Source organism: Sinocyclocheilus rhinocerous, unplaced genomic scaffold (assembly GCF_001515625.1).
Source record: "Sinocyclocheilus rhinocerous isolate Xijiao unplaced genomic scaffold, SAMN03320098_v1.1 scaffold236, whole genome shotgun sequence".
Classification (NCBI taxonomy): domain Eukaryota; kingdom Metazoa; phylum Chordata; class Actinopteri; order Cypriniformes; family Cyprinidae; genus Sinocyclocheilus; species Sinocyclocheilus rhinocerous.
Window position 1 is genome coordinate 799,331 of NW_015647064.1, and position 13,507 is coordinate 812,837.

A 13,507-nucleotide genomic window follows, 5' to 3' on the forward strand; every position below is an offset into this window, starting at 1 on the left:
ATGTTATGTTTATATATTAAATATATTTATTTATAATATAAATTATATTAATATAAATATAGACATGTAACTACATGTAAATATTTTTTAAAATAAATTTATGTGTGTATTTATATAGACATAATAAATATACACAGAACACACACATATAGTATGCAAACAAAAACTTTTATTTTGTATGCGATTAATCGTGATTAATCGTTTGACAACAATATAAACTTTTGACTAGATTGACCCCAGGTCGAATCCGCCTTTTGCTGAACGAATATTTCTCCCTTTTCCCATCACATATCAGATCGGAAAGGTGTTTTTTTTTTTTTTTCCAATTAAAAAAATAGGAAAAATTTTCTGCGGGTTTCAAAGTGAGGTCCTCACAGGTGTTTATCAGTAGGGTTAGGGATTGGTGTAGTGAGGGATGTATTGTCCGAATAGGGCAGCATCCATTTAATAATTTTAATAAATATGATAACTTTCATTCAATATGTTATTGCATACTGTTTTATAAAGTATTACAATACAATAGTGCTGCTATCTGCCACTATTTGCACTAAGTATAAATGGCATCTAACTACTTTTTGCATTTATTGCCAATAAAATACTGCTGTTTTTATTTTCGAAAAGTGGAAAATAAAGTTCCTCACAGGTGTTTATCAGTAGGGTTAGGGATTGGTGTAGTGAGGGATGTATTGTCCGAATAGGGCAGCATCCATTTAATAATTTTAATAAATATGATAACTTTCATTCAATATGTTATTGCATACTGTTTTATAAAGTATTACAATACAATAGTGCTGCTATCTGCCACTATTTGCACTAAGTATAAATGGCATCTAACTACTTTTTGCATTTATTGCCAATAAAATACTGCTGTTTTTACATAGTGTAAATAGAATATGGTTATTTGCACTTAGCATATATCGCTAAGAAAATACTCTGTTTTCGCTTAGTGTAAATAGTATCTAATTGCATCCATCGCTAGTATTTACGTAGTGTAAATAGCTGCTGCTAATATTAAAATAAAGATTAAGATGCTAACCATCTATTTCTAAATATGAAGATTGCACTGTATCTTGAAGATTGTATTGTATTCTATTTTCTATTATAAAGACATTTTTAATTAAAAATAAGCACTTTAACGTGTCAAAAATAAAATTAAAAAAAATTATGTTCTGTTAGATGTGTTTTGACTACATTTTGTATGTTGTATAATTATATCTCTAGGTAATGAAGATATTTTAACAAAAAAAAAAAAATGTAGAAGGGCCTCATTGATTCATTTTGACTGGGGCCTCACTTAATGTAGGTTCACCTGCTTACATTTAGCTTTTTGATGTTGTGAATGTTTTTAGACAGCAGCTGCAGACGGAATGCAGCTGGGATGCAACTGCCTTGTCAACATACAGTAAGCAATTATTATATCTTTCAGCTTCAAAATGAGATAATTCTGGCAGATACAGAGGCTAATGATGATCAATCAAATGAGGTTTGTCCTTCTCCTTTCACTACTTTTGAGTTAAAAAATTTGCTGTGCATATTAACGTTGCTTTTCAGTTCAGACAAAAATATTCACAAATTACTTTAATCATCTTTTTTTTTTTTTTTTGGTGGTGGGCAGGCAGTGAATCGCCTGATTGCAATCACATCTGAGCTAGAGCAATGGCAAGAAATGGAACCAAAATGTAAGCTATCATCTATTGTTTTATGTACTATTTCAATTTAGATGAAAGGGGCAAGATAAAAAAAGGGTTTTATTCAGTATTCAAGATTACATATTTTAATTGCATAGTTTGTGAAGACAGCTTATGTTTTTTTTTTCCTACTAGTGCTGACAACAAGTCCTGAAGTCTTATTAGCGGTTGGTAAAGAAGAAGTAAGTTGTCACTTTAATAACACCCAATAGGCAGTGTGTGTATCAAAATGTAAATGCAGTTACAAGTTTTCATATAATTTTTCCTCAGTTGCAAAGACTCAACAATCAACTTAAAATGGTCCTGTCATGCTCACAAGCAAAGCTGGATGCCCAGAAAAAGATTTTGAAAAGGTGCAGAGCATTTAAGTGTTTTTTTTTTTTTCTCTCTGTATAATTGATATAGTATTATTGTTAGAACTTTAAACCCCGGTTTCACATACAAGGCTTAAGCCTAGTCCCAGACTAAAATGTAAGTCTGAGCTTTTTCAACTGAAAGAAACTTGCACTGATTGATCTTAAAATATATCGGTGCCTTTGTTTTGTCTCAAGATGGACACCAGTAATGTTTTTTTCTAAGGCACGGTTATAAAAATGACTTAAATGTCCTAATTGAACTATGGCCTAATCCTTGCTTAGTCTAAGCCCTGTCTGTGAAGCCAGGCCGCAGTGGTAACTTTAAGCGAAAATGAGAAATGTAGCCTTGGCAACTAGCTGAAAGCTACTTAATTTATATATGTATATATATATATATATATATATACAGTGGGTACGGAAAGTAAGTAGACCCCCTTAAATTTTTCACTCTTTGTTATATTGCAGCCATTTGCTAAAATCATTTAAGTTAATGGGGTATATTTCTGTGTAATGCCGTGTCCCATCAACAAAGGGCGCAAGATAGATTTTTTTTTTTTTTTTTATTCTGCTAGTGCTACACTGCGTTAGTTCTTGTAGTCATTTAGAAGTGCACTTAAGTGTATGTAACTGCTGTATTTATGTAATGTTTATTTTGCTATTCGGATACAATATTTCATTGAGCAGTATAGAAGAGAGTGACATCTTGTGAAGAACAATAAGCTAATAACCATCCTTTTCCACAGCTAGGCTACTTGTTATTTTAAACGAATTGACATTCTTATAAAGAAGTAGACGATACGATTGTGTTCCATATACTAACATACACCTACTATACTTAGCAAATGTAAAGTAACTATGTATAGCAAAAGTTGTCAGCCTTGCACTCTTTGTTATACACCATAACAGTCATCAGGGTATGTTTTGCCCTCCAGCCATGAGTGTGTGTGAATTTGTCATATTTGAGTATTTGAAGCACTAGCATATGTGTTTACTGCTCTGTTTGCAATCCTCAAAACGTAATCGAATCGAATGCCAAAGAGTTTCTGAAACATCTGCATTTTTCAACATCCTGTAGGTTTCACAGCGTAAAATGTCCGCCTCGTTAAAGGCTATATAAAGCATTTAACTAAGTTCAGAAAATGTCTCGCTTGGATATTGTGGGATATGTGACGTCACATGGGCGAATATATTTGCATAATTTATTTAATTTGCATTTGTTTCTAATTTTGAAATCAGAAAGCTGTTAAATGTATTATGTAAACATTTCCAGTTCTTTGTCTAATTTTCTTCATTGTAATCTTTTTTTCTTGTCTTCATCCTCTGGAGTGTAAAATGTTGAGTGATTCAATAAAAAAAAAAAAACTGTTTCGAGTGACCTGTTGCATGAAGCTAGCTGGATTACCAAACAAATCCAGAGTACCAAACAAATCCAACCCGGATAGAGCAGGAGTGGGTTCACAACCAAGGTTGCCAGGTTTTCACAACATAACCCGCCCAATTGCTACTCAAAACTAGCCCAATCGCGTTTCGAGGGGGGTCACCCATTAAAAATTGCGTTCCGGGGGGTAAAATACACGTTTTTTCCCTTGGTAAATTCGCATTCCAGGGGCTGAGGTCGCTTCAACCCGTGGACATGAAAAACAACCTATGAAAACAACCCACGGCAACAGTTTTAAAGTAGCCCAATTCCGCGGAAAACCGCGGACTTGGCAACACTGTACAACGCTCATATAATCTATCTAACAACGTTATATATAAATTCTGGAGCGCCTGAAAGTGTGACACGTGCAGCAAGCAGCCAATCACACAGAACATGAGAGCATGGTTTAATTCACTTCTCGCGAGAGTTGGCGCAATTCACTTCTCTGCTGTAGATTAAGATTAAGAGATGTTGTTATAAAATATAATGAATTATGAATCAGCTGAATTTATTAATTTATGTAGTTTCACAAAGAGCTCAAAAGAAAACCTAAATTTAGTCATTTTAAAAGCTTTATATAGTAAAACTTATATGTATATATTTAAATTAATTTAAATGCAAAGTTTAATATTAATTGCAAGTTAATATAATAATTATTTGAATATATGCATTATAAATAATTATAATTCATATAATATGAATATAATAAATAATTAGCAAAAGACCGGCAATTTTGTCTCTAAAAATGTTTTGAACTGCTTTAATTTGAAGCAAGAGATACAGGGGGAGTGGCTTTATTGCATGAGATATATGTCACTTTGCTCAGAGCTGATTGGACCAGTTTGGGTTTGTGATTTCTAACTCAGAATAAAAACTCCAGAGCAGGGTAGCCATGTAGCATAACTTACTATGGTGATGAAACCAGCTCAAAACCAACTCACATTCTTGAACCCGAAAACTCGTTTGAGTTTGCTCAAACTAAACCCAAACTTACCTGGGTAAAAAACCCAGGTAAATTCTGCATCGTGTTAGAGGATTAGATGTTTGTTCAGAGCATTTGGCAGCAGATTGTTTTGTAAATGAAGTAGGGCTGTCGCAATTCGTCGATTTTATTCGACTATTCGATTTTTAAAAATCCTCGACTTCATTTTGCTAGCTTCGACTAACCGGCAAAATACCGGAAATGGCGCATTTCACGGACGAGAATCCACAAAACACATTATCAGACTGTTTCCCAAGGCTGCATGATATATTAAATCCATGTAAAAATCATAATTAAGCCTTGTCATCAGCGCTGCGGCTGTCCCATGAATTTATCAATAAAAGAGTTTCGCAGCTGAAAAGCTACAAGACATTTCTCAGTACCGAGGTTCTTGAAGCAGTTCAAAGATTCGCTATTAGTTGACGCTGCTGCTGAATATGCACAGACGCAAGCCTATTCACACGCTCTTAATCTCTCTCTCTCTCTCTCTCTTTCGCTCTCTCTCTCTCTAATAACTGCGTTAGCCTGCATATCAATGGCTCAAGCCTCTGTTATTAGCTCTAAAATGACGTTTTGGAATTTGCAACGGAAGATTTGGGATGAGGTTAGTAAAAAATAGCTAGTTCAACACCCACGAGATTTCAGGACGGAAACATGTCAAATGTCTTGAAACAAATGATCTGAACAATGTCTTGACGTGTGGTTGTGACTCCAGGCCATTAAAATTATTAGAGAAATAATGCACTCCCGAAGTGGTTATGTGGCCACGTCGCCGCGCCTATTAATGGAATGAAATGCAATTTGTTTGAATTCTCAAACAAATTAAGAACCTACATTCGATTTTTATTTACTGAACGCGAGCGCTTATTGCGATAGAAAACTCTGTACCGGTTTCCACTGATTAAGAAATATTTTTGTTTGCTTGGGTGGTAATATTAGGTCTATTATATTAATAGGAAAGGGGGCCCAAAAATGTGTTTTTCCTACGTCACGAAAATAGGTAAATCCGGCCCTGCCATCTAATGTGTGTTTTGGCCATGTAATGTTGCTGAAATTAAATATGTTATTACCTCTGAGTCAGAGCAGCGATCATGGAAGAGAGAACACATGGAAGAGAGCTGGAAGCTGCTAATGCTCATCAGTAAATCAGTGGAAAATAAATAGAAATCATGATTCTGTCTGAGCTATGCGTTTGTCACGAAAAGAGGTAAATCCGGCCCTGTGCGTGTTCACAGTAGTTCCACAGGAACTGTTATCATTTACATGGTGTGGAGCGTCTCAAACTCCATCTCTGCATGTTGTTGTGAGTTTGGGTTTATTAGTTTTCTCTCTCCCGTTCTCTCTCACACACGCACACACATAGACACGTACTCGCGCACACACGCGGAGACGCGGACAGAAACTTGTCATCAGCGGTTCAAAATAAAAGCTCAAACCCTCACTCTTTTTAAAAAGTTTACACGTTTTGATGCCCACATATTCATTTAATTACAGTGGCTATAGCATTTCTGTCCTAAGGAAATGGACAAATATTAAAGATTAAGTGGACATTTGAATGAAATGGTGCTTGGTCAATGTTAAACAAGTATTAGATCGCACAGTAATGTGTAAAAATTATCATCAGGCCGTTGGTGCCCTCTGCAGGCCTTTGTTGTAATGCATAATGTACATTAGCTCTATTGTTTATAATACATTATGTATTTTAACAATCTTGTTCAATAAAACCATAAGATTTCTTGCTTTTGATTCTTTATTTGAACTAATTATTATTTCCTCATTGCTATTATTGATGTATTTTAAGTAATTTGAAAGGCTATTGTTCACTTACATCTATTTTTATTACCAAAAAAAATAAATAATAATAATTATAGGGCCCTATGAAATCCGTTTTATTTCTAAATTCAGTTTTTTTGCATTTTCATTTTTCTATACTCTGTTTTAATGGTTAAATAAAATTGTATTAATCAAAAGCCTGTCTAATTAATTGAGTTTTACAGTTTTATCTTTACCAAATTCTGTTTTCATTATTTTCTGGATTCCATTTTAATGGTTCCATTAAATTTTAATAATCAAAAGCATCTCCAATTAATTGATTTTATAAAAAAATAAAAAATAAAGTTTTTTTTTCAGAAATACTGCACATTTACATTTTTCTCTTAAATAAATCGTTTAAATTAATCGATAAATTAGTCGATAGATTAATCGAAATAAAAATAGTCGTTAGTGGCAGCCCTAAAATGAAGCACAGTGTAATGAAGTGTATGCAAAGAAACTTTTGTTGAAAGGTGAAGCAACCATCTATACCATCTATGGTACTGAATCTGACAGCAGCTGCATCGCAAACCAATCGTAAGTAAACAGTTTCATAAATTTTGCTGTTTTCAAAAACATTTACTTAAGCGCAATACTGACATTGGCCAATCATAACAGTGGCTGTTTACTGACTTTTTGTGTGCAGGCTTTATTAGCATTATAAATGTACCTCATGGAACATATTCAAATAATAAAAAGGTCAATTTGAGAAAAATAATCTGCCATTGTAATAGCAATTAAATAACTAATACTAGATAAATAAATAAAAACACCTACCTGAACTTTGCAGGTGGTGCGAGTTAATTTCCCACCCTGAAATGTCCATGGTATGTGTGCGCTATTTTTAAAGTCCATATGATAGCTCTCTACTGAGGCTGAAATATAAGTCGTTATTCATGGAAAACTTTTTTCTTTCATGACAGTTCTCAAATATCATTCTCCATTCTCCATATTAAAACTGCTGCATCATGTGCAGTTACCGCACCATGTGAAAATCAATGACGCGGTGTCATCAGTGATGTCAAACTTGGCCCAACGCACTGATATGCTGAGTAGGGATTTGAAGAACAGTCCAGATTTTTGGCAGTCTTTTGGAGCTTGACAGATGTGGTCTATGAACTGTCTTCTATGTATGATAAAGGGTTATATAAAGATTCTACAAAGATTTCTCCTTTCATTGTCCATGGAAAAAAGTCACGTCATCTTATATAGAGATTTGTAGCTACAATACAGTTCAAAGCAGCTTTACAACGATAAACAGGAAAATAAAGATTCAGTGATGCAAAAAGAAGTCCAAAGATAAAAGTAAACAGTCATGATTCAAAAAACAACAACTTAATTGCACGCTAACACTTTTTTACAGTGTAGTGAAATGAGTGACTGTGTTCTGCGTCACGTGTCGCTGTCCAGGGTTCTGAAAACAACTACAGTTTGCACTCGTTACATGTAAATCATCTCCATTTTACCAAATAACTAATCGTATAAACTGTATTACTGTTGGATTTTCTTTTTATTCTCAAAACCTGGTTTCAACTCGACTATGCATTCAATTTTACAGTTATACAGACCACCTGGGCTCCAGTAGCCTACTATATTTTTAAAGATGTCTAGAGATGATTTATGTCATGCACACATGAGACTTTCGCGGATAATTTCATTACAGACATCCCTCAGTCAGACAAAACAGACGAATTGATTGTATTTAAGAGATGCGCGGGAGCGATTCTAAAAATAGCCTGACGAGAGCGCGCACTGAACTATTACCAGATAATACAGAGACGCGAACAAGGTGTGCGCGGTCGAACACACACACTGATATGAAAAAGGAAAGTGGGGTATGACTCTCATATAGATGCTTTTTTGCCCATTTCACATATGAGTAAGCGTGCGGTCGGTGGGTGAGAGTGGTATACGCGCTCGCGGATCTGCATTTCCATTGACTCTTCTTTTTTAATCTGAGAGCGACGAAAGAGAGAGAGAGAGAGATCAGTGGGCAAGAGACGGACTCCGCCTTTGCCGTCGCCCAATACCGAGCCCCCGGTTCAGTGAAGGGGGAAATCACAGATCTGCTAGCTAATGCCGGGGTCCCCCTTTTTGCGTCGTCTCCGGGCGTAGAGATGATGGGCTTCCCGTAACTGGAGGTGGAGGGGAGAGGCGGGGGGTGGGGGTAGCGAGAAAAGAGGAGGGGTGGGTTGAAAAAAAAAAGCACGAAGAGAAACAAAAGCACAGTTGTGGGTGCCTGAAACCATGCGAGATTTGCACTATTCTCAAAGACCGCTGCTCTATCCGTGGACCATGTCGTGAGGTGTGGCTCCAGCGCTCGGGATACTGCCAATAGATACGCCTGGGAGCGGGGCAAAAGATGTCCGCCTCGGTAGGGCCCCAAAGTGGCCTTCGCCCACCCACCGTGCCGGCTCCCATGCCTGATATGCCGGACTTGAGTCACCTCACGGAGGAGGAAAGGAAAACCATCATGGCAGTGATGGTTCGGCAAAGGGAGGAAGAGGAGAAGGAACAAGCCATGCTAAAGTAAGGGCTGGACGATTTCCTTTGTGCATCCACAGACGATTTCGACACTTTCCTTTCCTTTGAGTCACAGCTTCATGACCTTTCACTACCCGTGACGTGTGATTAATAACTCCCTAAACTCGTAGTGATTTTGCAGTTTACGAACGCGTGAGTCTTCAAGTGTCCTTTGCTGGATAAAAACGTCTGGTTGCAGTGGCCTCTACTGCATAGAAAGCAGGAGTCTATGTAACAGATGAGCTTTGCGTAGCTTAGTTTTAACAGCAGTGTGTAAGTAGAAATTAGCTAGATTTGAGGTCAGGCGAGTTACAGGTGCACCATGGAAAGCAGACGGGGAGATGGGGCATGACAGAGCGCGAGGATGAATCATACTTCGCAACAGCGTGTCACCCCACTCCACCCGATGAACCTCCGGGGGCAACACAAGGTGCTCTTCACCCTTAAGCAAGAGCCTGAACACTTTTATATGGTGAAACACAGAGCGAATTTTAACTTGGCGAAGGGCTATTGTATTAGGCTTGCGCGCTGGTGTGTGAAGAAAAAACACGTATAGTTTGAACAACAGGGAAGCTAAAACGTCTCTTTTATGTCTGTGGACAATATAAGATATTCACAATCTGGAAAAGAAATACAGTCTTTCGCCGCTTTACAACCGGGGTGTGGTTCGTGATTGGCTCGCGATTATTTCGCGTGGCTCAGCCTATGCATGTGAGGACGACTACAAACTAAAAATGTGTATCTTTATACATGGATTACTAAAAGTTGCGACTGTAGATCTAAAATACAGTGACAAGCACCCTCTCCCTCTCGTCGGCATGAATGATTTGAAGAAGGACCTGCCGTCGAGCGCTAGTGATGGCTCTTGCGTTTCGCGTATTCCCTCACAGTTACTCTTCAGACGGAAATGACGTGATAGAAAATTGAGGCGAGGTTATGTAATTTTTTTTCCTATGACGACTAATCTGCAACGGAAATAGTAATCTATAGCTTTGACCATGAGATGATTGAGTTATAGGCGCCACTGCATCACGACTCACCAGCCACATCTAGAAATGTGTGGCAGTGGGGTATTTCAATAGTGAACGTGCTGAGAGGAGCAGCATAGTTCAAAATGAACGTTTGTCTCTATATCTGTTTGTCCATATGCCACCCACTCCAAAGTTCACAGTGTAGTAAAGGCAAACAGATGTGAAAAATATGGATACAGATTTACTGTAATCTTAATGAATCCTGCATGTGCTCTTTGAAATGTGGTGTTCTCTTCACCATTAAAGGTACAGTTCACCCAAAAATGAAAATTCTGTCATCATTTACTCACCCTCAAGTTGTTCCAAACTATATGAGTTTCTTCTGCTAAACACAAAAGAAGATATTTTGAAGAATGTTGGTAACCAATCACTAACTTCTATAGAATGCACTGAAACTGGAAATTTCTTAAATTTAGGCATATTGGAAAATGTGCATCTACCAACGTTTTTGGCAAAACTACAAAAAAACTATGCTTCCATAAATATAATTGACTGCAGTTTCCAGCTGAAATGAACACTAGTGGCAGTAAAACACAAACAACTTTTATTCTTTTTCAAAGAAATTATGATTGCAGGGCAGATTATTGATTAATATTAAAGACTTATTTTTGCATGGTTCCTTACACAATACAATTATGACTGAAAAAAATACTGCATAATTTTAAGCATAATACATTTTGACGTTTGCATCACATAACAAGCTCCATTTTCGGGGGGCTTTTCTGGTGTAGTAAACTTGCTCAGTAGCTCACCTGGTAAAGTGCTGCACTTGCAATATGGAGTGTTCAGGAGTCCCGTGAAACATGAGTCACGATAAAAGGGCTCAACTTGTAGACTTGTAGAAACAAGCTAAAATAGCAGTTTCTTCAGCAAATTAGTTATTATCTTACATTTGCTTTTGTTAACTGTATCGGTTAGGTTTAGTGTAGGTGGTATGCTATTTTCAACTCCATAGAAGAGTAACCTTTTAGCGCCAACCAGCAGACAATTTGTTTACAAACTGCCACAATTATGTACAATAAGCAACACAATAAAACACCAAGGCGTTCCCGTTGTCCTGTTTGTGAGAAAATTAAACACAATTTTAGTGCCACTTAATGAGCATTTAAAGTAGAAAGAGTCGCAAATCATTCAAGCAACATAATATAATTTTTTCAGAAATGTCGCCACAGGCATGTTTTTCCAATGAGCCTAAATTGTGTATTTATTCGGAAAAACCAAAATCATGTAGACATAGCAGAACTTATTGTAAAATGTCCCCTGTAAAGACCTGTAGCCCTGGAGAGCTGTTCTCCTCTGAACACCTCGTCCAGAACAGTGTCTTGCTTCTATACCCTGCATCTATAGCTTGCAGTAATGTTGGCTGTGAGTTTGTGGGCTCTGCAAAACCAAAATGAAGGGAATGAATACCACATGTGCTCCATTCAGAGAACCCCCCAAAAAAGAGGCTTTAGGATTATTCAAAGGTTAGGATCAGATAGACCCTCAGAGCCGAGATACAATGAAGAATAATTGCAGCCACACAGACCACAACAGAGGTCATAGGTAGGCCAGATCAACCCACTACAACAAAGGCAACAGGAAAAGCAGAAAAACAGGGCTTTGTATAAAAGATGAAGATGGAGATGTACAAATATGAAATGAATATGACATGGCCTAATGTACACAAAATAGACAATTGAATCGGTGGTAGAGAGAAGAGCACATTTTAATCTTGAGCAGTTTGAGCACTCTGACAATACAAAACCTGCATATTCCAAGCCAATGATTTTTTAGATTCCACATATAAACTGTATGTTTAATTTGCATAATTGTAGCAAAATGTGCTAGTCCTCGTTGTTTCTTTCTACTGTAATAAAGCTGAGAGTGTAAGAACAGCAGCCATTTTTCCTTCTAGACTTATGAAACTGCTTCAGTTGTTAAGGACAGCTTCTTGCCAGACTCCCTCAGAACAGTAGCTTGGCTGCGGAAGAAAGTCCTTATAAATAGATAATGTCGTACTAAGATTGGTTTGTTGAAAAGACAAACATTGGATAATCTTTTCTGGTTTCTTTCCTTTTTTCTTAGTATGAGGAAGGTTTCAAGGTTTCTGGGAGGAAAAACGTGAGCATTAAATTATGAATTTAAGCTGAAAATAGCTCACTTGGAAGTCCTTGCTGAAATATTTAAAAATTGAGCTCGTCATGGGCTTCTGTTGATGTTCCCTGTCTATTTTAAACCTGTTTATTTTTTCCCTTCCCTCGTGAATTCTTAGATTTAATTGTGTGAGTTGGCTCAGAGCATTATGAACCTATTTACTTTGAGATGTGAATAGGCTCATCTGTTCATATAACACTAAACTTTTCTGACTAAGCGCTGTATTGATGGGTTAATAATTACAACCAGTAGCCATTTCATGTTTGCACAAAAATCTTAAGAACATTTGAGCTTCTTTGAGACACCTAGTTACCAAGTAATTCAGTAATGTTATTGGCTGTAGTTCATGGTCTTGAAGGTATTAGCATAGGTTATCATGAGATTCTTGTTAATACTGGGATTATAAAAACAGGGCATCCTCTTACATGATGTGGAAAGAGTGTGTGTGAAAAAGCGATAGAAAAGTTGCCTTTTTAGCACTCAACAACATGAAAATTTTATAAACAAGCGTTCTGCATGGGTTGCCTGGGAATTCTTTATGTGTGTGTGTCTGTGTCTGTGTCTGTGTGTGTGTGTGTGTGAACGACTTGTCAGAGAAATCCCCAGTTCACCAATGCAGTGTTGACCACACTGCAAAAAATGCTTTTCTTACTTAGATTTTTTGTCTGGTTTCCAGCCAAAATATCTAAAAATTCTTAAATCAAGAAGGATTTTCTAGACAAGTAAAAATTATTGTCTTGTTTTCAGAAAAAACAAGTCAAAATTTGCTTAGAACAAGCAAAATAATCTGCCAGTGGGGTAAGCAAAATAATCTTCTATATATTTGAATGTTGAGCAGCAAGCTTATTGGCTACCGATACAGGAGCTAACCAATTAGCTGAGCCATGTGATAATGATGTCATTAGGTCAGATTGAGTTAGACCTATCGGACTGCGCCATCTAGAGTTTTTATGTGTGTGTGTCTGTGTCTGTGTCTGTGTGTGTGTGTGTGTGAACGACTTGTCAGAGAAATCCCCAGTTCACCAATGCAGTGTTGACCACACTGCAAAAAATGCTTTTCTTACTTAGATTTTTTGTCTGGTTTCCAGCCAAAATATCTAAAAATTCTTAAATCAAGAAGGATTTTCTAGACAAGTAAAAATTTCAGTCTAAAACAAGTCAAAATCAAGTCAAAATTTGCTTAGAACAAGCAAAATAATCTGCCAGTGGGGTAAGCAAAATAATCTTCTTTCAAAACAGAAAACAAGATTCTTTTGCTTACCCCATTGGCAGATTATTTAGCTTGTTTCAAGCAAAAACTCATTTAATTTTGACATGTTTTTTCTGAAAACAAGAAAGTAATTTTTACTTGTCAAGAAAATCCTTCTTGATTTAATAATTTTTTGACATTTTGACTGAAAACAAGACAAAAAAGAAAAGCATTTTTTGCAGTGCAATCCAATCACTCGTGGCATCACATCAATGCATCAGTGAATGCAATGCATATATTGGCATATTTATGGGTTACACACACACACACACACACACACACACACACACATATATATATATATATATAT

At 36.7% G+C, this 13,507-nt stretch overlaps 2 protein-coding genes across 2 annotated transcripts in view; both read left to right on the forward strand.

Annotated features, from left to right (window-relative positions):
- LOC107708659 (centromere protein K-like) overlaps window positions 1-8,393 on the forward strand; it is an 11,663-nt gene extending 3,270 nt beyond the window's left edge. Inside the window, exons 3-7 of the mRNA XM_016512954.1 lie at window positions 1,427-1,483; window positions 1,616-1,679; window positions 1,824-1,870; window positions 1,959-2,058; window positions 8,221-8,393. Of these exons, the coding sequence (XP_016368440.1) occupies window positions 1,427-1,483; window positions 1,616-1,679; window positions 1,824-1,870; window positions 1,959-2,058; window positions 8,221-8,393 (441 nt within the window). The remainder of the gene's footprint in view (window positions 1-1,426; window positions 1,484-1,615; window positions 1,680-1,823; window positions 1,871-1,958; window positions 2,059-8,220) is intronic.
- LOC107708660 (regulating synaptic membrane exocytosis protein 1-like) overlaps window positions 8,360-13,507 on the forward strand; it is a 32,906-nt gene continuing 27,758 nt past the window's right edge. The window contains exon 1 of the mRNA XM_016512955.1: window positions 8,360-8,787. Coding sequence (XP_016368441.1) covers window positions 8,621-8,787 — 167 coding nt within the window. The 5' untranslated portion in view covers window positions 8,360-8,620. The remainder of the gene's footprint in view (window positions 8,788-13,507) is intronic.